Below are 23,156 nucleotides of genomic sequence, written 5' to 3'. Positions count from 1 at the left end.
GTCACAAGATCTAGTCTTGTATTGTCTTTCATTATACTCCTATTGTCTTGTCACCTTGTCATCTCGTAGTATGAGAACTTATCAAGTATTATCTTGTATCTTGTTCCTCCCTGTCAGGGAGATATTGTAATTTTGATATATTGTATCCATACCTATGGTCCCAGGTTGTGGGATTCTTTATATCTTATCGAGTCTTATTGTTTATACCTACAGTCCTAGATTGTCGCATTTTTTGTATCTTGTTAAGTTATCATTGTACCTTGTGTCCCTACATGGGATTATCTTGTAATTAGAATTCTTGTAATAAATCTTGCATCTAGTCTAGTCTCTCCAGCACAATCTAGCGCTCCCATAACACTATTTCCTGGATGTCCATGGTGTAAAAATGCATAGTCATATCCACTATAGAGGTAGAGTATGTTGCAACTACTGAGGCTTGCAAGGAGGCTCTCTAGTTAGGGCATCTAATGGAAGAGACCTTGGCTTTACTAGTGTGCTTGGTACACTGTTCGGATTCTATGAATGCTATTGAGTTGGCCATGAATCTAGTCTTCTATGTGAAGACAAAGCACATTGATGTGCGTTACCACTTTATTTGAAATGTCATTGAGGGCAAGTCCATTGAGCTTGTCAATATCTTCACTAACTAAAATCCTATAGATTTGCTCACTAAAAGCCTCTCAATGGAGCGTTTTGTCTTTCTTAGGAAGTCGATGGGCATTGGATGAGATGATGTCTTTTCTCATCCTATTGTACTTATGTACATTTGTACTTTGTCACTTTCTTTTTCTTTTTCTCTCCTCACTAGGGACACATTCACTTTTAAGTGGGAGGTTGTTGGGGGTAAAGGTACATGTGCCCAGCCACTCATGTGTTAGTTACATTAACATTATTTGCATACATGCACAATTGTACATTGTAGGTGGCAGGTGCCTATCACTATCACTTCATTCTTTATTCTTTCAGTGATATTTGAATAAAGGGAAGGCTGGATACACATTGTGACTATTAGAGTTCCGACATCTTCAATAAAACTCTTTGTCTGCGTACACTTGAAAACTAAAAAGTACTTATGTTAATATCCAATGTTAAGCCTATGTAAATTTGATAAAGACAATCAAGCCATTGAGACAAAGTCCATAAAAATTCCAAATCTCATGTTTTCAAAAATGATCTATATAATGTCTTATCAAACCATGCATTTCATGAAGCTATCAAGCCAAAGCAAAGTATCTTTGTGTATCCATCTTATTGATTGAAAAGAGACTATAATAAGAAAAGTCCCAAACAAAGATGTGGAGATGAAGATCAAAAGCAGAGACAACCAAGAGCAAGGAGTCAAAAATCACAAGCACCAAGTATGAACAACAAAAATTGTAATGTCCACCACTGTTGCCAATGACGTAGCCAAGGGGACCAAAAGAATCCAAAAATATAAGTTATATTGCCTATACTTTGGTTGACACTACATTATGCATTTGGGGGGGGGGAGGGGAGACATATATCCTTAGGTGCAATTATCTAGAGGGTAATAAGCTAGCATTAAGGAGAGGTGTTAAAAGTATGGCGTTAGAGGCAATGCTAAAGACACAAATAATGTATGGTTTGAATGTAATGTGCTATAGGCACAAAGACTATATCCCATTGGCACTAAAATAAATCAAGTTTATTTCGTGTCAACATGATTCTCTACTTGTTCTTCTTCTTTCCCCCATAATCTACTGTTCTACTCTTTCCCCAACCATATTTTGCAACAAGATTGTGGCGAGCCTTCTTGTTATGCTAATGCTATGATTAAGGATGATAGTCATAAGTGGAAGAGGGCTATACAGTCAAAGATAAATTCATTGGTAAAGAATATTATAGGGGTTAGTTTCATTGGCTAAGGGTAAACATGCATTACTATGCAAGCGAGTCTACAAGTTGAAGATATCTCCATTTGATGCATTGCTTAAGTACAAGGCAAGGTTGGTGGCCAAAGGATTTAAGCAGGAGAAGGGGATTGGCTTATATGAGATATTCTCATCAGTGTCAAGATGACCACCCTTTGTATGGTTTTTGCTTTGGTTGCTAGAGAAGACACAAAGTTTGTTCATATGGATATAAAGATTGCTTTCTTGCATGGGGACTTGAATGAGGACATTTACATGTAGCAGCTTGAGAGGTTATTGTGGAAGGCAAGGAGAGCAATTGGTGTGTAAACTGTATAAGAGCTTACATGGTTTGAAATAAGGTCCTAGGGAATGGTATCATAAGTTCAATGCCTTAGTGCAATCTCAGGGGTAGACTAGGAGTGAGATTGATTACTACCTATCCACTAGAAAGGCTAGGGATGGTAGCTTATGATATTGATTCTATATGTGAATGACATACTAATTGCTGGGATGTCTGTTATGGATGTAAATGCCATACTAATTGCTGGGAAGCCAGTTATGGATGTAAATGCTTAAAAAAAAAAGGTTGCATGAAACTTTTGATATGGAGGACTTGGGCAATGCCAGTCACATTCTTGGTATGTGCATTATGCAAGATTGAGACAAAAAGGTATTGTATTTGTCTCAAAAGAAATACATTGGATAGGTATTGCAACATTTCAATATGGAGAGGGGGAAGGCTATCAATATTCCATTGCCTCATATTTGAAACTTAGCCAATAGGATAGCCCCAAGTCAAACTAGAAGAAGGCTAAAATGGCCAATGTTCTATATACATCCGCTGTTGGTACCTTAATATATGCCATGGTTGCTACATATCTAGATATTGCCTATGCAATAATATATCAAACACTGGTAAGAAGCATTGGGAGGCATTAAAGAGTACCATGCAATACTTGAACGACACTAGGTCTATGTGTGTATGCTTAAGAAGGACGGATGCATCTATTCTTGGATATGTAACAATACAGGGTTGAAGAATCAAGATTACTTGGCACAAATAGAAAATTGTGATGGAGTATAATTTAACAAGGACATTAGCTTCGAAAATCACTCATTGTTTATGAAAACCCCCTATCTCATGAGATCCATTGATTTGCTATTGAATAAAGCTAGAAGAAAAGATGTATCCAATGATGTAGGTGATGTTGTAGGTTACCAAAAGGATAAAGAACTTAATCCCTTATCTTCACACATTATTTTTATGGGCTAATGCTTCTTTTGCAATTGGATACATGAATGTTTTGGCATGTGGGTGCTGAATGTCTTGGACCCATTCTTGTCCTTCTCCTGTATGGTGGCTAGCTTCTTATTTATTCTAGAGTATGTGGAAGACATGCTGGGTGTATTAAGTAGAAAAATCATTGAACGATGGGTTGCCAATGATTGACCCATAGCTCCTTTGCAAGGAGTTGGCCATGTTGGGGGGTCAAGGTTGAAGGAGAACCTTGATGTTTGCATGATGTGGGTAAGGATCTTTCCAAACTGGGGCAGGGAGGGAGATAGAATTGGATCATTCATCTAAATGGGGAAGAAGACCTTTAGTGTCTAGTGGACTTGTGGTGTAGCCCCCTTTAGGGGGAGACCATCTCAAAGGTCGCGCAAGTCCGTTAGATGATTGCCTAGTTTAGTTGTTGTGGATATGATAGGGAAGCTTTGCACGAACCCTAGGAGGGGGGAAGAATGAGATTCAATGAATATTTTCATTCTATTAAAACCTTTCCTTCCTTGCTCTCACTCTCCCATTTTTGACTGCGTCTCTTCGCAAGTTCCTCAAGGCAACCTCTATTGATAAGAATACATTTTAAGAGTAGTGGGGCCTTCCATGGGAAAACATATACTTTTTATGGCAACCTCAACTTTTTGTTTTAGATAAGAGAATTGACACAAGACCCAACTATTGGAATAGCTATATCTTGTTAAAGAAAAAGTTAGCAAACTATGCGAGCTTCCTATCATGGAGATGGTAAGATGCATCCAATATCAAATTTTGATTAGAAATGTATCATGGAGAATTCGAATTGCTGCAGTATTCGGTAGGATACATATGATGGAGCCTTGCCAACGATCGTCGATAAAAAGTCATTTACATGCCTGCATGAACGGGGGCCTAAAGGGACAATCTAGCTAAGAGGGAAGATGAAATATTCGTAGATGCGTTTTCTGTAACCAGGTTATTTATTCCTGTTTAAACTCATTTCATATTGTTCCAAAAATTTCCGGATTTAGACACCTCTCTTGGTTTTGGAAATAGAGCGGCTTACGCGGGGTTCTTTTCCACATGAAAGTTCATGTGCAACAGCAGCAAGCACAGGTCCCCGGGATTTCTCATGGGCCGCATGAACACGTCAGCGTGGAAGCGCCATTTCTGCAAAACTCCACAACCGGCTATCGCCCGTCAGCCCCATGTAGCGGACTCTCAGGACCAGCAGCAGGAGCCACGTGCAAGGAGGCACCCCGTGTTGCCCAGATACCTCCTCGAATTTGATTGAAAAATTGGGAAAAAAGGCCAGAGAAAGGAAACGGGTGGGAGAGCCTTTTGTTAATCCGCGAAATTTGTATTTTTCAGCTTGTTGGCCTTCGTAGCTTTGGATGGCCGGGGAGAGCGCAATTGCAATCTGAGCTTCAAAGGCTCTCGTCTAGCGCGCAATAGTGCCATATTTCTATGTTTTCTTGTCTGTTGTTCCAATCGCTGCAAACTACGCTCGTAGCCTTACGCATCATCATGGTGGCCCGTCTCTGTCTCCTTACTTCCTTTACAGCAGCATTTTCTTCTCCTGCCTGGCCTTTTCAGCAATCTCTCACTTTCCTACCTGCCTCTTAACTCTTGTTGCTGCTAATGCATTGAAGAAACATGTGCTTCTGAGAGCAGCAAAGAGGAGGCAACAAGAAGCAGCGTTTCGAGAAAAGCCGGCGCAGGGAGCCGTCATGCTGTCCCTCAAGTGTCGATAATTGACGCTAGAAAGCTACTGGTGTTTTGATTCTTGTTGCTAGGGGTCCAAACAGTGCTTACAAGTGTGCTGGCGCAAGCTTCTCTTGTAAGGCTAGTGCAGTTGATGACAGCATCATTAGTTCTGGAAGCATTTATCCAAAGGTTGTTGAGAGAGGCTTTTGTAAAGTAACCGTGTTTGTATCTTCAGTGGAGCTTCACGTAAGCTCGGCATCTAAGGCTCCGTGCTGAAAGTTTCTAATTGTGCTGAAAAGAAAACGGAAGTTTCTTTCCAGGAAGCATGATCCAACCATACTGCAAATATGCTAACAGTGGTCTGAGAACATCCAAACATAGTGCAAATATGTTAACAGCGGCCTTGGCCCGTTTGGATCATCCGTGAATCAGTCGCTTGCAGCACTCCGGGAGAAAAATGCAAAAGCCGAAAAATTGGATTGGTTGTCATATAGAAAGCCTCTCAGAGGTAGCTCTTTCCTCGGATGAGCGAACTATTCTCTCGTGTGATGATTTTGAAGGATGCATGAGCAGCCATTTTGCCGTTTATCTTCCTAAAAACTTCTCAGAGGTAGCTACTCCCTTGGATGACGATAGTGAAGGATCTATGAGCATCCCAGCTTTTGCCGTTTATCTTCCAATGTCTACCATGCCATCTACATTTCAACATCTTTGATTCAAGCGGCGTTGCTGTCAAAGTTTATGCTCTTGTTTGGAGCTTCCCAGTGCAGCAAATGCATGTACGGCCACCTTGGGAGCATTGAAAGACCAAGGCCTTTTATGACCAGATGTACCGAGGAGCTGAGATGGTATAGCAAAGCAAAAGTTTAGGTTAGCGCTTTTCTTTGCGGAGATGATAGAAACTCAGTTGACTTCAATATGGATGACAATAAGCCTCCATTCATGGGCTTGAGACTAGTAACTATTCCCTGATTGGCGCTTTTTCAAGTGCATATTCGTCCTTTAGCTTTTGTTGTCATTGGAGTTAGGCATAGGAGACGTTGTGGATCTAGTCCTTTCACTCAGTGCCTCAGCCAAACCTCTACATTACATACTTTGACAGACAGTCGGTGTATGCCAAATCAGATGAGATTTGACCAACACGCTAAAAGTTGACATCACCGACTGAATGATATATTACGTGTCGACATGTTAGCGTACACCAACTTATTAGGTGTTGACATGTTTGCCCACACCAACTGTAAGTTACATCAGGCTTTACAATAGAATGGACACCAGGATTTGCTGCTTTGGTTTGGATAATGCGCATGGAACGTGGACTAGTGCAGTACCTGGCGCTGTGTCCTCTGATGTGGCCCTATCTGAGCTGTCTTCAATCAGTATGGCCAACTCAGAAGGGCATCTGGACTATGGTGATGAAAGAGGAACGGAAACTACTGATACAAATAGACGGGGAAGCTTAAGGGCCTCAATCTGTTTGAAGCTTTCTATTTTTGTCGGTTTGCTGGTAAGTCACAGGCCAAAGTTGCATTTTACACTCTGGAGACTTGAGGCTTTCCGTGTTTTTATGATCCTGCTTTTCTGTCAGGTCATGGTTGCTGCTGGAGTTCCTGTGCTGGTGCTGTGGATAAAGGCCCACGAACAACTTGTAGAGGAGATCAGACGGCGACTCATTACAGTCTCTACTTTGCGGCAGGAGCAGCTAAAAGAGTATTTACTTAGTGAAATGGACAAGACAGAGCTCATAGCTACCAGAGTAATCATTAACAATTATTTGAGAACTAATGATAGTGATACTAAGGCATCAGCAGAGTTTGACCTCAAATCAGCTGTTGGAGTGATATCTGATTTCAAGCATGCTGCTATATATGATCGGAATGGCAGATTAGATATCACAACTAATGTTTCTGCTTTTGAAAGTGAGGTTAATGCGCAGACAATCCAGTCTGAGAAGCTGAAGCTTGCGTTCCCTATATCCACGTCCACTGGATGGGTTTACAATATATCGAAGGCCATTTTCGAGGTACATGTTCTGCCATTTGTTTTGATTCGAATAGAGGAAGTTTGGACAGTTATGGATATTTGCAGTTTGTTTTTCTGACAGTGAGAACCTGATCTTGTTTCTTCACTTTTTGTGCATTGTGTCCAAGTAATGTTATTTTGTGAGGGGTCCCTTCACCAATGTAATTTTATTCCTTGCAGGTTTATGAAATGGCATCTAGGAGCTTAGACTGACTTTTGCATTGGGCCTGAGCAATGCGCCAAAGTTGTCTCGATTTGTTCAATGTTAAAAAAAACAAAGCCAGTTTATAAAGAGTGCATGCTATATGAAGTATAGAATCATAAAGTGGTGTAGGAAACTGGAGTTATAGTGGTGCTGAATTGAATTAGTTTTTCCATGCAGGACAAAGATGGTTGTTGGTTACTGTATTTCCCAATGGCGGTTTGACACTAGCAGTTGTCAAGAGCTTCGACATTGGGTTTTTTACAACCAACAACTCTATTGGTCTGAGGAGTCTCCCTTAGGATGGTTATATAACTGGGAAAAATTATGATTGACAATAAATCACGATTGGCCAAGGGAACCTGGGGGCCAAAGGAACTTGTTGGAACTTGATCGCCATCTTGCTATGACTCTCTGGATGAAGGCCAGGAACTGGGTGCAAATTTGAATTTGCAAGGCTCAGGGCTGAGCAGCTTGTTCCACAATCTAGACAGCCATGGTCTCCATATTGATGGGCTGAATTGTGGCTGCCAGACTGGTAGCATGCTCCTTAATGACTTGTTTATCACTTGTTTCATGATCTTCATCATATCCTCCACACAGGCATCTGCAGGAGTTAGTGGAGCAGAGCAGAAATATTGGGTTCGGGGCAGGGTTCGGGGCCTTTGCAGCTTTGCCTTGGAATGCACAAAGAAAGTGCGCAACTTAACAAAATTTGATAATTTGTGCACAGATATACATGCAAAGAATAGTGAGATTTAATATGCTCAAGCTAGGGGCAGGCTATAAACATCATCTAGGATTGCAATAGGTAGTAGAATCACTAGAAAACGAGAGAGTGCAAAAGCTGGGATATAATGCCAAAGAGTCTAGAGGTGTAGGGCTTTATTAGCTCTTTTCTGGGGTCAAAAAGAAGGCTGCAGGTGAGCAAGACCAAGTCCAACCGGTTTCTTGTCTGCACTATTGCTGCTGCCCTTTGTGGTGATCCTGCCATTGGTTGTTGGTTCCTATGATTGCTATGCTGCCATGTGGCAAGCAAGACCAAGTTCAACTAATTGCTTGTCCGACTTGCCATGTCTTCCTACCCAACTATTGCTGCTGCCCTTTGTGGTGTCGACTATTGGCCGTTGCTATGTGGCCATGTAGCTGCTAGGCACATTCAATGGGCTGGTGTCTTTTGGGTCAATGTGGGTCATAGAGTGTATTGGAGACCATTAAAAATGTCTTTCCTAAACTTATGAAGTTTCTCCATATGAAATTGTGTAATGCATCCAAGACTCAAAGGGCTTCTAAGTCAATGTTGGCCATAGAGGCATGGGCCACTTCAAGTGATCCCCAAATAAATGTAGGATTGTAACCCGCCTACTTATGCTAGCACAAGTATTAGTTGTAGCTATGTAGAAACAATATAAATTCATAATGTGCTAAATTTAGATTGGTAGATGTCCAAGCACAAAACATGGCTGGCCAAGCGTGTTAGCCACATGGACAGCAAGGATGTCTATTCATGCTATGCTAAATTTAGATTGGTAGATGTCCAGGCACAAACATGGGCAGCTAAGTGTGTTAGCTAGATGGGCAGCAAGGATGGCTGTACAGCAAAGGGAGCAGCTCAGCACATGAACCACCACATGAATGAGAGGGCCTTCAACATGTGACTCTTAAGGCACATAGCATGCATGTGATGGGATTACTAAGGGCAACTAAGTAGGACGACAGGATGTGCCGATGTTGGAAAATCCCCCTAGTGTGGTGCGTGGTTGTATATGTGGAATGGTGAATGGTAATGTGGAAAATGGTGTGTAGGAAGGTGTAGAGGTAAATGTGGGTGTAGCAAAAGAGAAGGGTCAGTTTTGAAGTTGTAGTGAAGATGTGGAGGAAATGAACACATTTTTAGAAATTTGAAAATTAGATAATGATGATGCGCCAACTTCATTTTGACTTCGAGAAAAACTTGAAGAAGGAAATTTGGCTTTTCCTTATATACATGTCATGAGGACATGTATTTTTGAAATCTCACTTAACATATGGATTAATTTTTAATCACATGACTAAGTAAATGTTGCACATATGAGGTGCAATTGGGGTTAGAGTAAATTTATGAACCCGGGACCCAAGAAATCATAGGATGTCAAAGGCAAAAGTTGCTATAAGTTATGTTTCACAGGTACTTGGTGATATCTAGTGTCAATTGTTAGCGTAGGTCATTCATTTGGCCATAAGTGTTAGTAGGTGACACTAGAGAAGTGGTGTTTAATGGTATCTAATGCTAATTTGATGGTCAGAGATGGCGCAGAGACACTCAGGAATAGAAGTTGCCTAGCCAATTTAATTATTGACGAGTCAAATTATTTTTTAGGACATCGAAATAATTATTAGATTAATTTTTAGTATTTAAAAATTGAATATCAATATTTAATTATAAATAATATTGAAAAACCATTTGGGAAGGTTACCACTTGTAAAAAATGCCCATGCAAGACTGAAAAACGTCTTTAGAGGTTGGAGAGGCATTTTTAGTGTATTCAACTTGTAAGAGAGAGGGAGGAAATGTTGCTGGTCTGATTCGCAACCATTGGAAGACCTTCTGAGGTAACCAGGGGTAGGAGAAGACCAATCAACTGCAGGTGACAGCATCTACAGGCTGTTGAGATAGGGCAATAGCAATAAATGATTGATTTTCTTCAATGCTTTGCATCTACAAGTTTTTGAGATAGAGCATCAACAGTAGATAATAGATTTTCTTCAGTTCTTTGCGAAGAAAGTCTGAATTTTCTCTCTCCTCGGCATTCTCTCTCATCTCTCAGCCTTTCTACAGGCTTGCTTCAAAGATTACAACATAGAGATCACAAGAGGTTGAGAAATATCAGATTTCTCTACTGTAGACCCTAATCTACAGTAGAAATTAGGGTTTAGTAGCAGCCTCGGTAAGCGTGCCAGAAATTGGAAGCTCCAAGACTTGGATTCAACAGGGTTGAAGCTATTTTTAGCCTATTCAAGTGGAGGAACCATAAATAATTGAATTTGGGGCATTTTGTTGGGTATTTGACTCACGTCTCATTTACGCCTACGCTCATATGGGAGTGTCGGTGATCAGTAGGACATTGGGGCACCTTTTACTCTCGGTAGGAGGTTTTTTTCCCCAGACTTATAGTCTTATTGTCGCATGTGCTTATGTGCTTATGTGCTTATGTTACACACTTATGGGTACTTAGTGTGTGTTGGGTGTGAACACCCCCTACAACCCTAAGGTTTAAGGGTTGTACTTTGTACTTTCTGGTCACACTCTTTTAGTCTATTCTCTTGGGTGTCGTGCTTCACTCTGTCTCTCACTCTCACACTGTCTACTGAATCTCAGCTGCACCTCGATCCTTCCATCTCACATTTGGTATCAGAGCAGTCTTTAGTCTGCTGTTTGCAGCCCCCGCCAGCTCTGCCCAGTCGAGCCGTAGCTCGTCTGCTCGCCAGCACCGCATGTGGTATCCAAGCGTAGCCTGTCAGTGGCCGCCTGCCTGTGGCACGCCACCTGTCTTTGCGCCTGTCCGTTTGTCAATGCGCAGGTTCAGACGTTGCCTCCAGTCGCCAGCGTGCAGCTAGCGTGCCTGCTCGTCTTCAGCCTCCCGCTTGTCAGTCGCCAGCATGGTCAGTCGACAGCTTCCCGCTCGTCAGTCGCCAGTCTTCTCGCCGTCAGATGCCAGGGCTCCTCGCCGTCAGACGCTAGGGCTCCACGTCGTTAGACGCCAGGGCTCCACGTCGTCAAACGCCAGGGCTACCCATTTCCTGCCGCCTGCCTGCTACACGTCAGTACTGTCGCCTGCGTCTGACCAGCGACCAGCACTCCGCCCACACCGTCTGACCAGCATGTCAGCCTGCTCCACGTCAGGTACATTTTAAACAAAATTTTTTAATTTTAGCTCAGAACAAAGTTCTGGAAAGGAGGTTCATACGCGGCAGGTACAACACAGGATACATGCGATAAATTTGATGCAAATTTCTGGACTGGATCATCAGAAATTTTGGGGCTTTTGTGTATTTTGAGGACAGTTGCATATGAACTGCTGATATAGTCACAAAAAGACTGTTTTGACAGAAATTTTGGCAAAAATTTTGGGGATTTTGATATAACAGTGTTGCTGAGCATTGTTTGCACCTTGGGAAGCGTGCATTAAAAGACAGTTTTTTGACAGAGTACGCCCTTGCACATTAATTGCAGAAGTGTGTTTGCTGCAATTTCTCGAAATTTGCAGATTTCTAGTCCATACTGCTTTGACATTGCTCAGAATGTCTTTGGAAATTTGTCATCATGGCAAATCAGGGAGGTGATGTCTTTACGTATGTATCCAAGGAAGACAGATTGGACGGAAACAATTATTCGCTATGGTCATTCATGATGAAGAATGTATTAGTGGCCAAGAATTTATGGGATTATGTTAGTGGAGAGGAAACTCGACCGGGAGTTGTAGCTCACGTTACTCCTCCTCCCCATGGCGCACGTGGACAACGGGGACCTCAGCCCGCTTCACCTCAGCCACTTCCTCCAAGAACTGCAGCTCAAAAAGCTTGGGATACACGTGATGCACAGGCCTTGTCGCTGATTGCTCTGGCAGTTCAGCGGTCCATCATCCCTCACATTCGTTCGGTATCTTCTTCACGAGATGCATGGTTGACTTTGGAGCATATGTTTGCAAGAAAGAATGAGACTCGGATCTCTTTCTTGAAGAAAGAGTTGGAAACTTTGAAGATGCATGAGGGTGATTCTATGCAGGATCACTTAAATAAGATTTAGGACTTGAGAGAGCAGCTCATGAATGTAGATGAGTATTTTTCGGATGCACAGGTGATATCCACCACCTTGAATTCCTTACCTCCTTCGTACTTGTCTTTTCATACTGCATTGAACCTTACCATGACGATTGCTGAGCACCCACTCACTTTTATTCAGCTGGTTAGTTTGCTTCTAGAGGAGGAGCAAACAAGAAAAAATAGTGGTGTGGATGCTATAGTCTTTGAGCAGGCTTTTGTGGCAAGACAGAAAGGCAAAAACAGCAAGGTGAAAAATGCTCCACAGAGTTTTGGCACTTCTGGCACATCGCAGAATCAGACACAAGGAGGGACGCAAGCTAAAAAAGAAAAATGTCACTATTGTAAGAAGCCCGGCCACTATATCACTGAGTGCAGGAAGCGTATTGCCAAAGAGAAGAAGGAGTCAGGAATGTCTGTTTCTACTGCTCCTTCCACTGCTAGTGAGTCCGCGTCCTTTGTTGTGGACAGGGACTATTGTTTTTACACTTGCAGTTATGGCATCTCTTGGGCCGATAGAGCACTTAGCTCTACAGAGGATGCTGACACTTGGTTCTTTGATAGTGGTGCTTCTAGACATATTACATCTCGCAGAGATTTGTTTGCTTCAGTTAGTGCACCTCCCGTTGGGAAATCGGTACACTGTGCCAATAATGCATCATACCCTGTTCGTGGTATTGGGGAGATTCAGCTCACAGCCATTGATGGCTCTATTCTCCGCCTGCAGGATGCTTTGTTTGTGCTTGGAATCAAGAAGAATTTGCTTTCTATTTCTTCTTTGGCACATTGTGGTTTGCAGGTCACATTTGATGATGACCGTTGCATGGTTAGAGATAAAGAACGCATGACTTTGGTCTTGACAGGATCTTTGTGTCATGGTTTATATGAGTTGGATGCTCTTTCAGTAGATTAGTCGGCATACTTGACATCCACTCTTACTCCTGCTATGATACAGGCGGAGTTATGGCATGCTCGTTTGGGGCATGTAAACTTTGGCAGCTTGATGCTTTTGTAGCGTACTCAGATGCTGGATGGCTTACCTCTCTTGGAGAGACCTCCTGAGCACTTATGCGAGGGATGCATTTTAGGGAAAATGCATCGTTTCTCATTTCCTCGTGATGTTGCTTTCAGAGCAATAACCAGATTGCAGTTGGTGCATTCAGATGTTTGTGGGCCTATGCAAACCATGTCATTGGGCGGTTGTTATTATTTTGTGACGTTCATTGATGACTTTACACGTTTTTGTTGGGTCTACTGTTTGAAAAAGAAGTCAGAAGTGTATGATGCATTTTTGGCTTTCAGTGCACTTGTTGAAAATCAATCTGGATGCAAAATTAAGACTCTCTGTTCGGACCGAGGGGGGGAATACATGTCCTCTATGCTGAATTCCTTTTTGCAGCAGAAGGGCATAGTCCATCAGTATACTACTGCCTATACTCCACAGCAGAATGGGGTAGCAGAGAGGAAGAATCGGTCACTCATGGAGATGGCCAGATGTATGCTGAAGGCAAAGAGCTTGCCTTATAGTTTTTGGATGGAAGCAGTCATGTGTGCTTGCCATATTTTGAATAGATGCCCTACCAAAGCCTTGAAGACCATCACACCTTTTGAGGCTTGGAACAGCCGTAAACCTTCTGTTGGCCACTTCTGTACCTTTGGGTGTCTTGCCTATGCCCATATTCCACAGGTACTTAGAAAAAAGTTGGACAACAAGGCTGTTAAGTGCATTTTTATGGGATATAGCAATGAGAGCAAAGGCTACAGACTCTATGATCCCGTTACAAATAAGGTTTTTGTCAGCAGGGATGTTGTTTTTGATGAAAAATCAGAATTATCCTTGGCTGGTTTGGACACATATCAGACTGCCCGTGATGTTTTTGAAGGGCTGCTGCCCATTACTTTTGGTGATTCAGCTGGAGCTTCAGAAAATGAACCTAATGTTCAGCCAGCTGCTCCTATGGAAAGTGCAGAAATTCAGCCATTGGCTGATCGGAATATTCAGCATCATGCTGAAACTGAAATTCAGCAAGAGCTTGCACACAGTCAGGATGCTAGACAGCTACCTAGATGGTATTTGCAGACTATGCAAGATAGTCCTTTGGATGCACCCATGGCTGGTCGTACTAGAAGGCAAACTCGTTTGCATGATTCAGCACATACCATGGAGTTTATTATGGCAGCAAGTACTTTTGATAATGAAGAGTCTGAATGTTATGAGGATTCACAACACAGTGTGCATTGGATGGCAGCTATGCAAGCTGAATTAGATTCTATCACTAAGAATCAAACTGGGGATTTGGAGTCCTTGCCATTTGGGAAGAAAGCCATTGGAACGAAATGGGTCTACAAACTGAAAAGGAAAGCAGATGGATCCATTGATAAATACAAAGCACGGCTTGTAGCTAAAGGCTACCCACAGAAAAAGGGCATTGATTATGAGGAGACATTTGCTCCTACTTCCTGTATGACGACCATCAGGTCTATGATTTCTTTGGCTGCACATTATGGTTGGACAGTGCATCAGCTAGATATCAAGACTGCATTTTTACATGGGGAACTTCAGGAGGAAGTTTATGTACAACAGCCCATTGGTTTTGTAGTTGAAGGCTCAAAACATTTGGTATGCAAGCTCAAAAAGGCACTATATGGTTTGAAACAAGCTCCTAGAGCTTGGTATGCAAAAATAGATGCTTTCTTGCTTGGTCAGGGGTTTCTAAGCAGCTCATCTGAGTCTACCCTTTACGTATGTAAAGAAGGGGGATCTATGCTGATTATATGTCTTTATGTTGATGACCTTTTCCTCACTGGAACACATGCTGATCAGATTTCAGCATTCAAACAAAGTTTGCAGCAAACTTTTGACATGTCTGACTTGGGAGTTTTGCATTACTACTTGGGCATCCAGTTCATACATAATGCTGGAGGTATTGGGCTATCACAGTCAAGGTATATTGGGCAGCTTCTTGAGAAGTTTGGCTTACAGGATTGCAAGCCAGTTTGTACCCCCATGGAACCTGGATTGAAACTGTCATTACATGATGACAGTGATTTGTTTGATATACATACATATGCTCATGCAGTTGGATGTTTTATCTATCTATGCAACACTAGGCCGGACATACAGTTTGCAGTTTCAGCTTTGAGCAGGTATATGCATCAGCCACGTATGTCACATTGGCAAGCTGTCAAGCGTGTTTTTCGCTACTTGCAGGATACTCGATCTCTTGGGTTGCTTTATGCCAAGGGGGGACCACTGTAGTTACATGCTTACAGTGATTTTGATTGGGTTGGTGATTATGATACATGTCACTCCACTAGTGGCAATTGTTTCTTTCTTGGCTCTTCTTGCATTTCTTGGCTTAGCAAGAAACAATCCACTGTTGCCACATCGTCATGTGAAGTTGAATACAAGGCAGCTTTCACTACCACAGTTGAATGTGTATGGCTTAGACGCTTGCTAGCTGATTTGGATGTATCTGTTACGGAGCCTACTCCTTTGTTCATTGATAGTCAGAGTGCCATTGCAGTGGCACGGAACCCAGTGTTTCATGCCCGCACGAAACACATTGAGATCCATTATCACTTTGTCAGAGAGAGGCTACATGCAGGTGATATCAGCCTTGTCTATTGTCCTACCATCAGTAATGTGGCAGACATCTTCACCAAAGCTCTTCCTCGTGACAAATTTTAAGCATTTCACGATGCTTTAAATTTGATATCCTTTGGTGGCGGATGATCCTTGTACTCTTGATCACTTTTCACTCCAGGGGGGTTTGTTGGGTATTTGACTCACATCTCATTTACGCCTACGCTCATATGGGAGTGTCGGTGATCAGTAGGACACTGGGGCACTTTTTACTCTCGGTAGGAGAGGTTTTTTTCCCCCAGACTTTTAGTCTTATTGTCGCATGTGCTTATGTGCTTATGTTACACACTTATGGGCACTTAGTGTGTGTCGGGTGTGAACACCCCCTACAACCCTAAGGTTTAAGGGTTGTACTTTGTACTTTTTGGTCACACTCTTTTAGTCTATTCTCTTGGGTGTCGTGCTTCACTCTGTCTCTCACTCTCACACTGTCTACTGAATCTTAGCTGCACCTCGATCCTTCCATCTCACACATTTTCCATCTCCATCAAAGTGGGTGAAGGCCAATTGATTGCCCAAATCAAGGGGCAAATTAAATTAAAGACTTACTGGTCATTAAAGGGGAGTTGGAATACCAAAAGGGATTGGAGAATGCCATTGTACATCACTTCTTCTTCAATTAAGTTAAATAAATACCGAAAGGGGTGTCAATTTTGGGGCCAACAGGGTGTCCAATGTCCAAGATTATATGGTAAAGTGTGCGTTTTAGTTTTGTGAATTTGTTAATTGCTGTAAATAGTGCTTAATTAGGTTATTTACCGCCCTATCTGAGGAGGAAGGCTGGTTACATACATCTCTTCTCGTGTTTAGGTGCAGAAATTGGTTCTCTTTGGGATTCATTCCATAGTTAACAAAATGGAATCCATCTTTCTCACAACCTTAGGAGTAGAAATTTGTGTACCTTGCATTGGAGTGGATGTATTAGGTTGGAAGAATTGAACATACTCTAGATCTCTTCCTCCAATAGGGGGGCCATCCTCGATGGAGACTTCTATGATCCTGCAACATCTTTAGAGTGAAACATTTAAAGGGAAAAGATCGTGCTTAACCTCAATGGCTTGCTGGGCTCGATACATGAAAGTCAAGTTGTACTCCGTCCGTGAAATCGCAAAGGGTCTGTAGACTACGTGATAATTAGAAGTCTCTCCAATGTTGGAACCTCGTTGGGCAAGCTGTGAAGTCCACTCCTACTTGGTTCTTGGCATAGGACATATTGGAGCCTAATGTGGTGTGGAAGTGTTTGAAGCCATCTTCCCTTTGAGTTGATGACGAGCTTTCCTATCAAGGGCCTAGGTTTCTTCAAAGAGTACCTAGCTCTGATATCATGTAGAGGAATACTCGTCTACATATAACAAACACAATCGTATGACAAAGTATAGATTGATAAAATAACTTAGTAGGGCTAAGGTAACTTAGAGACAATGAACACAGAAGATAAATGAAAATGAATGATAAATATATACAGTCCTCAATGCAGCAAACATACTATGCAAGGTGAATATTGAACCTTGAACTTTGTCTCTAGGACCGGGGCAAGGAGTATGAGTTGGAGAGTGTGTTGTACTCTAATAGATCCTGAAATGCAACAAATAGCCTCTGAAAATACGGTAGCAGCCACAAACGCAGATCTGGGAGTATCTAGATCAGTGCTAGATGAAACTGGACATGATGAATAGTGAGTAGCAGGTAGGAAACAGCCCAGAACGGGCAGACAACTGCTACAGGAAAACACAGCTATGATGACATGGAAGGTTGTATGGCAGGGCTGGGCAGAAAACACAGATCTAAATGATGACATTAGCACTTAGAGATAGTTGCATAGTGGAGAACACATGTTGGGACAGGCAGATGAGCAGCAAATGTAGCCTGTTTGATGTGGATAGGAAGCTCCAAACAATTGCCAGTAGTAGGAGATAGTCTGGATGCAGGTACCAGCTAGTAGACAGTAGTAGATAGCAGCTTGTATTAACATGGTTTGAACAAGAAGACGAGAATGGGTTATGGGGAAAAGAAGAAGAATAACCAGAGAATTATGAGGATATGAAAGAGGCTTGATTGCTTTCATAGCTGAACTAAGTACGTTATTTCATAGGTTTTTGGCCAGGACACAATCCCCTCTATTTGCTTATGGGATACAACACTTTTCATACATTACAGTGCCCTTAGCATTGCCTCTAGCACCATACATCTTTACACCCCTCCTTGGTGCTAGCTTACCCTCTAGATAACTGCATCTAAGGATGTAGGTTGCACCCCTAAATGCTTGGAAGGTCTTTTAGCTCACGTAGTGTCAAAAAGAGTGTAAGCAATATAAACTTTTAGAAAGGGTTTCATTACATTTTTGAGAAGATGATTCTTGTATATAGTTAGCTTTTTTATTCCTATAACACTTCTTAGTGCATCTGAATTTGTTGCAATTCTTGCACTTGGGTTTTCTTTTGTTCCAATAGTCTTGCCCCTTGTGTCCAATCTTCTGCATGTCCTATACTATGAAGATCCTTTGCTATAGAGTGTAGATACTATGGTGCTCGGTGAAGTTTCTTGGGTCTTCTCTTGGAGTTTGTAGTATCCATTGAGTTGAGTTTCTATCTGACACATTTCTCAAGGTTGCTACTACTTGTTCATATCCTTTGTTAGCTTTGTCCACAATATTAAGTAGCACAGCAATAACTTCATCTTCTTAGATGTTTTTATTGATAGAAGATAATTGCACTTTCAAGATACTAAGTTTATCTATTAGTGAAGTCAAGAAGTCATAATTGTTTAAATCCATTCAATTAAGAGATTTATCGTTTTCTTTCCTTGAGAGCCAAAGGTTTTGTCCAGCTCATCCTAGGCTTCTTTTGCTTTTTTAATTCTGTGATATATGATGAAGGGCATTGTTTGTCAAGCCTCATGCTATTATCCTGAGTACTTTATTATTGTTTCTTTTCCATATTGCCAATTGGATCATCAGGAGCTTTGGGTTCTTGAAATATTCCCCAAAGATCTTTTTGCATTAGATGGTACATGGTTTTTGTATCTTCTAGCTGTGAAAACCATTATCATTGAATTTTTCTTCTACTTCAATCTCAGACATTTTGGGAATGGAGAGGTTTTACCATTGACTCACATGGTAGTGTCTAATTGTGTACAACGAAAAAGGAAGAAATTTTCAGGACTTAGAACAAAAGTTTTATCAATGAAGGTCTTGCATACAATAGCCTTTTATGTTTTGATTCAACTTGAGAAGAATGTGAGCAATCTTTTATAGATAAACTGGTTTAATACAACTGCAACTTATAAAATATCTAGACTAGTTCGGGACAATAGGTTGTGTGAACAGGGTTGAGAATAAATCATTTTAATGCACTTAATGTAAACAATAACTAAGGTAGAACCAATTTTGACGACGAGAAGGTGTGAAAGGGGTTTTAGATGAGGGATTAATTGAGCCTTTGAAAACAAGGCTTTTAAAAGAAGAATTAAAACAAGACTCTTTTTGTGAACAAGCCAACTCTTGTTGTGATGGGCTAGATTTTGCATAGGCCAATAATGTGTTGACAACAGCTCCAAATCTCATGAGATCATCTGGAGATAGTAGGCGATGAGCTTGGTGGAGCTTTGAGCTCCCTCTTGAGCACCACAAGTCAATCTCTTTTCCCTTCTCTCTACACGACAAAGAAAGTAGACTCCTTGCTTGTTTCCTCAATCTACCCCCTTAAGCACAGGGCTTAAGCAGCCCCCTTGCAAGTAGTAGATGATGCAAACCTTTGACAAGTAGAGCTTGTGCAGGCTTTCTAATGGCTGCCCTTTCTCTTTTTCTTGATAATGGAAGCCTTCAAAAATGGATTGAAGATAATGGAAACAATGAAGAGCTATACCTTGGTTGATGATGACCTCAAATGAGCTTTGCTCCTCCCAACCTTCAATCTTCACACCATAAGCTTCTTGGACTTCGTGTGTAGCTATGGATGCCTCCTTTTCTCACAAGCCTCAAGGACGAGGCTTTGATACCATGTTATAAAACATGGTTTGAACAAGAAGATGAGAATGGTTTATAGGGGAAAGAAGAACAAGTAGAGAATCATGATAACATGAAAAAGATTTGAATGAAATCATAGTTGAACCCAGTACATTCTTTTATAGCTTTTTGGCTAGAACACACTCCCCTCTCTTTGCTTATGAGATATAACACTTTGTCATACATTACATGTGCCTTTAGCACTATCTTGAGCACCAATATATCGTAATATCTCGAATTGAGATGTCCTTTGCAAACGGGTTGTGGAGAACAGAGATAGGTGCCAACAATTTGCAAGGCAAGAGTTGGGATTGAGTGGTGGGTAAGCTATCTATTTATAGATGAGTGGATACTCCCAAATTAGAGTTTGGCTTATTGGACATAGACACTCGAGGAACGTACACTATTTGATGAAACTTTGGTAATAATTGAGTTTTCTATATGTAATAAAGAACTTTTTTTTTTTGCAAATAAAGAGTGGCTAATTATATTACTTTAGAAAAACCTTGAATACAAAGAAGTGCTCCTGCTCATTAGACTAGTTGAAGTTGATACAGAGTCACAGAGATATCAAATATACAGGCCTCTTAGGGCGGTCTAAGGGGGATGGGGGCAAGAAGCCATGGAGGGGGGGTGTATTGCCATTTGGGGCTGCTTGCTTGCATCACGAAAAACAAGTCCTGGCAGCCCCAAGTGTGCATGAAGTGAAGATGGAGCTCGGGACTTGCCCTGCATCTAGTCCCATGTACCGTGAAAGGAGTGGATGATGGAGGTTCAGAGTTCTGCCAAAGTTGCATGTATAGAAAGTCCCTTTCCTCCAAAAACCTCTTGACAACATGCCTCCCAGATATGCCATCCAGTGAGGCTCCGTACAATCTCCCATACCTCAGAGCGGTTTGCTGTGGGCTCTAGTACTTGGCGGATGGGTAGAGCCTCCAAGCCGGCTACTGCGCATGACCCCACCTCAATAAGGAAGAACGTGTCTTGCATCCTAGCCTCGTACAGAAGGTGACGACCTTGGTTGGCTGTTTGCCAATAGAAAGCTCCCCAAGAGATACATCCAAGGTTGGGTGCTATGCGGTGGAGGATGTGACATGCTCCTCTTCACACTAGCTATGCCGCCTCGCACGACCAGAGGTAGTGCTTTGGAGTTTCCAGAAGCTATTATGTGCAGTGTTTACATCCTCCATCCTTTTGAATCTGGGCTAAAATAACTCCCTACCACCAGGCCTCCATGTGCCACCAGCCATACAAAATACGATATCCTCCTCGGCCTCCAGCTATCCCATAGGTGACGCCAAAAAGTCCGTCGGAAAGCATTCGTGATGCTGTGCTCCACCAAGTATCTGCTACGTGACGGCGCCCAGTCCATGTCCTCTTGCATCAGCACATGTTTGCCAATCTTGGTTGTGTACTCTAGGAACCTCGGTGGCTTCTTAGGGACCGTAGTGGCCGGCCATAGCCACTCTCTTGGATCCCACTCTAGCTCATCTAATGGTCTGCCCTCCCAAATCCAGAGGTGCTACTCCCGGAGCTCCTCCCAAAAAACATAGGGGTCCAGTCGCCATGTCTTCCCCTGAAGGCCCACCACCTGAATCCTCCTCACGAAAGGATAGCTATCCCCTCATCTTGTTGCCCTCTGTCAAGGGCCAGACGCCCCTCCTCCTGAATGGTGAAGAAAGTCCCATGTGAGGTGCCGCCCACTCTACCTGCCATCTGTAGGGGGATACCTGTTGGTGAAAACTTAGCGGCCTATACCTCCTCGAGCTCTATCGGCTCTCGTACCGGGGGACCAAGCCACTCTTGAGGTATTGCTATGTCAATCTCCCTTCTCCTCAACTCGACCCCTCTCTGGCAACTTGATGCCCGTTGCTGCAGCACCTCGTCCACCAACCTGTATACCTCTTGCCAGGTCCTGATGGTGCGTAGGCCTCCCAACTAGCCCACTGGATGTGGGGGCACTTGCCGATTTGTACCCCCTCCTGATCTTTGACCTAGAAGTTCCAGATCACCGGCTGGCGGTATCTCCTCCTGGCAACCTGGTGGGCTTTGAATTAGGGCCTTACGGAGGCCTTGCCACACCCAAAGTAAGCTACGTAGGAAGGGGGATCTAGGAGGCGTGATCTGGGCCATTGTGAAGATCCATCTCAAGGACGGTCTCCAATCCCTGCCAAGCCTCGGTTTGCACTCTTGGAGACCCTTTTGCAGTAGGACCTTCCCGGTCTACCTCCTTGGTGTGAAACCGCGGACTACAAGCTTGCCCAAAAGGGCCATACTTTGATACTCTGGGTCAATGATCCTGAGCCCTCCCTCTGACCGATGCCGGATGATGGTCGCCCACACTACCTTGGACCGAGAGTCCTTGGAGCCATCTGACCCGGCCCAAAGAAAATTCCGCACTAGGCGGCGAAGCTGAGCAGTATAGGACGAGGAGAAGCACCAACATGAGGCGATATACCAAGCCGTCGCTAGGAGGACCTGGTTGACCACCAGGGCTTGGCCCGCTAGGGAGAGGCGAGCAATACTCCCATAGGTCAGCTTCCTCCGAATAGAGTCGAGGACTGGTAGAAACTGTTGGGTAGGGGTGATGTCGAGTCCCACCTGGAACCCTAGGTAGCAGATGGTTTGCCCTCAGTACACCCATCTAAATCTGAAGTGGACGCCCCACTCCATACTAAGGTCCGGGTCTGTAAGGAAACCAACCAATTTCCGTCAGTTGATTTTTGCTCTTGCTGCAGTATAGAACACCTTGAGAGCTAGTCTAACTCTCTCCAGCATCAACTCATCGTCCTCTATGTAAAGTGTTGTATCATCTGTATACTCTGAATCTAACAGCTCCCTCTTCTCTCTCACTGGAAGTCGGAGGCCATGTAGCCCACTCACTCGTGATGTGAGGAAATGAGACATCGCCTCTACAAAGAGTAGGAACAGATACGGGGCCAATGGGCAGCTTTGGCGTACCGATCTCTTGAGCCGAAAATCCTCCCCTCTTGCCACCTATAAGAACCCTGCTGATAGCCGATCTACAAGAGTGCAGAGACCCCATGGATCCATGCCTAGGGGAATCCCAACCTCTCCATGGTGCCCTCCAAAAAGTCCCAGTCCACTTTGTCATAGGCTTTCTCAAAATCAAGGAGTAGTACGATCAAACCTTGATCATTGTGCTGGGCCCACTTTGTCGCCTCAAAGAAGGTAAAGACATTGTCTAGGATGCTCCTATCGTGGACAAAGCCTGTATGTGTGTCATGAATGATGTCTGGAAACACAAGGCAGAGTTGCCTACCAATCATCTTTGCCAGTGCCTTAGAGACAATTGGCAATAGGGTGATCGGTCTCCACTGGGATAGCTCCAACCAGTCTCCTCCTTTGGGGAGGAGACTAATAAGACCTGCTGATAAATTCCCTGGCTTCTGACCTGAGCTGAAAATCTCCTGGGAAGCCAGAAGTAAGGGGTCCTTTACTACCTCCCAGAAGGTGGTGAAGAAAGCCTTGGAGAGGCCATCCTCTCTCGGGCATTTCTGCCCGTCCTGTGTGTGGAAAGCCTATTCTAATTCCTTCTCTGTGAAGGGGGCTAGGAGGGGGCGTCCCATCTTCTCTGTGATGAGGGATGGGATGTGATCCCAGACCTGTTGTCTACAACATTG

The 23,156-nt window shown here is 43.0% G+C and overlaps 1 protein-coding gene across 2 annotated transcripts in view; it reads left to right on the top strand.

Moving 5' to 3' along the window:
* The first annotated feature begins 4,204 nt into the window (after positions 1-4,204).
* Positions 4,205-23,156, top strand: part of LOC148009238 (uncharacterized) — a 145,226-nt gene continuing 126,274 nt past the window's right edge. For both annotated transcript variants that reach the window (XR_015689860.1, XM_087673652.1), the window contains exons 1-2: positions 4,205-6,346; positions 6,428-6,862. Coding sequence is in view for 1 of the 2 variants with exons in the window: in XM_087673652.1 (XP_087529778.1) it covers positions 6,107-6,346; positions 6,428-6,862 (675 nt within the window). In the remaining variant the exon portion in view is untranslated. The remainder of the gene's footprint in view (positions 6,347-6,427; positions 6,863-23,156) is intronic.

The sequence above is a fragment of the Lygodium microphyllum genome, unplaced genomic scaffold, assembly GCF_053477565.2.
Source record: "Lygodium microphyllum isolate KBCC unplaced genomic scaffold, Lygodium_microphyllum_v1.1.10 scaffold_32, whole genome shotgun sequence".
NCBI classification, from domain to species: domain Eukaryota; kingdom Viridiplantae; phylum Streptophyta; class Polypodiopsida; order Schizaeales; family Lygodiaceae; genus Lygodium; species Lygodium microphyllum.
Note: the sequence above shows the minus strand (reverse complement) of the source record. Positions and strands in the feature narration are given on the sequence as shown.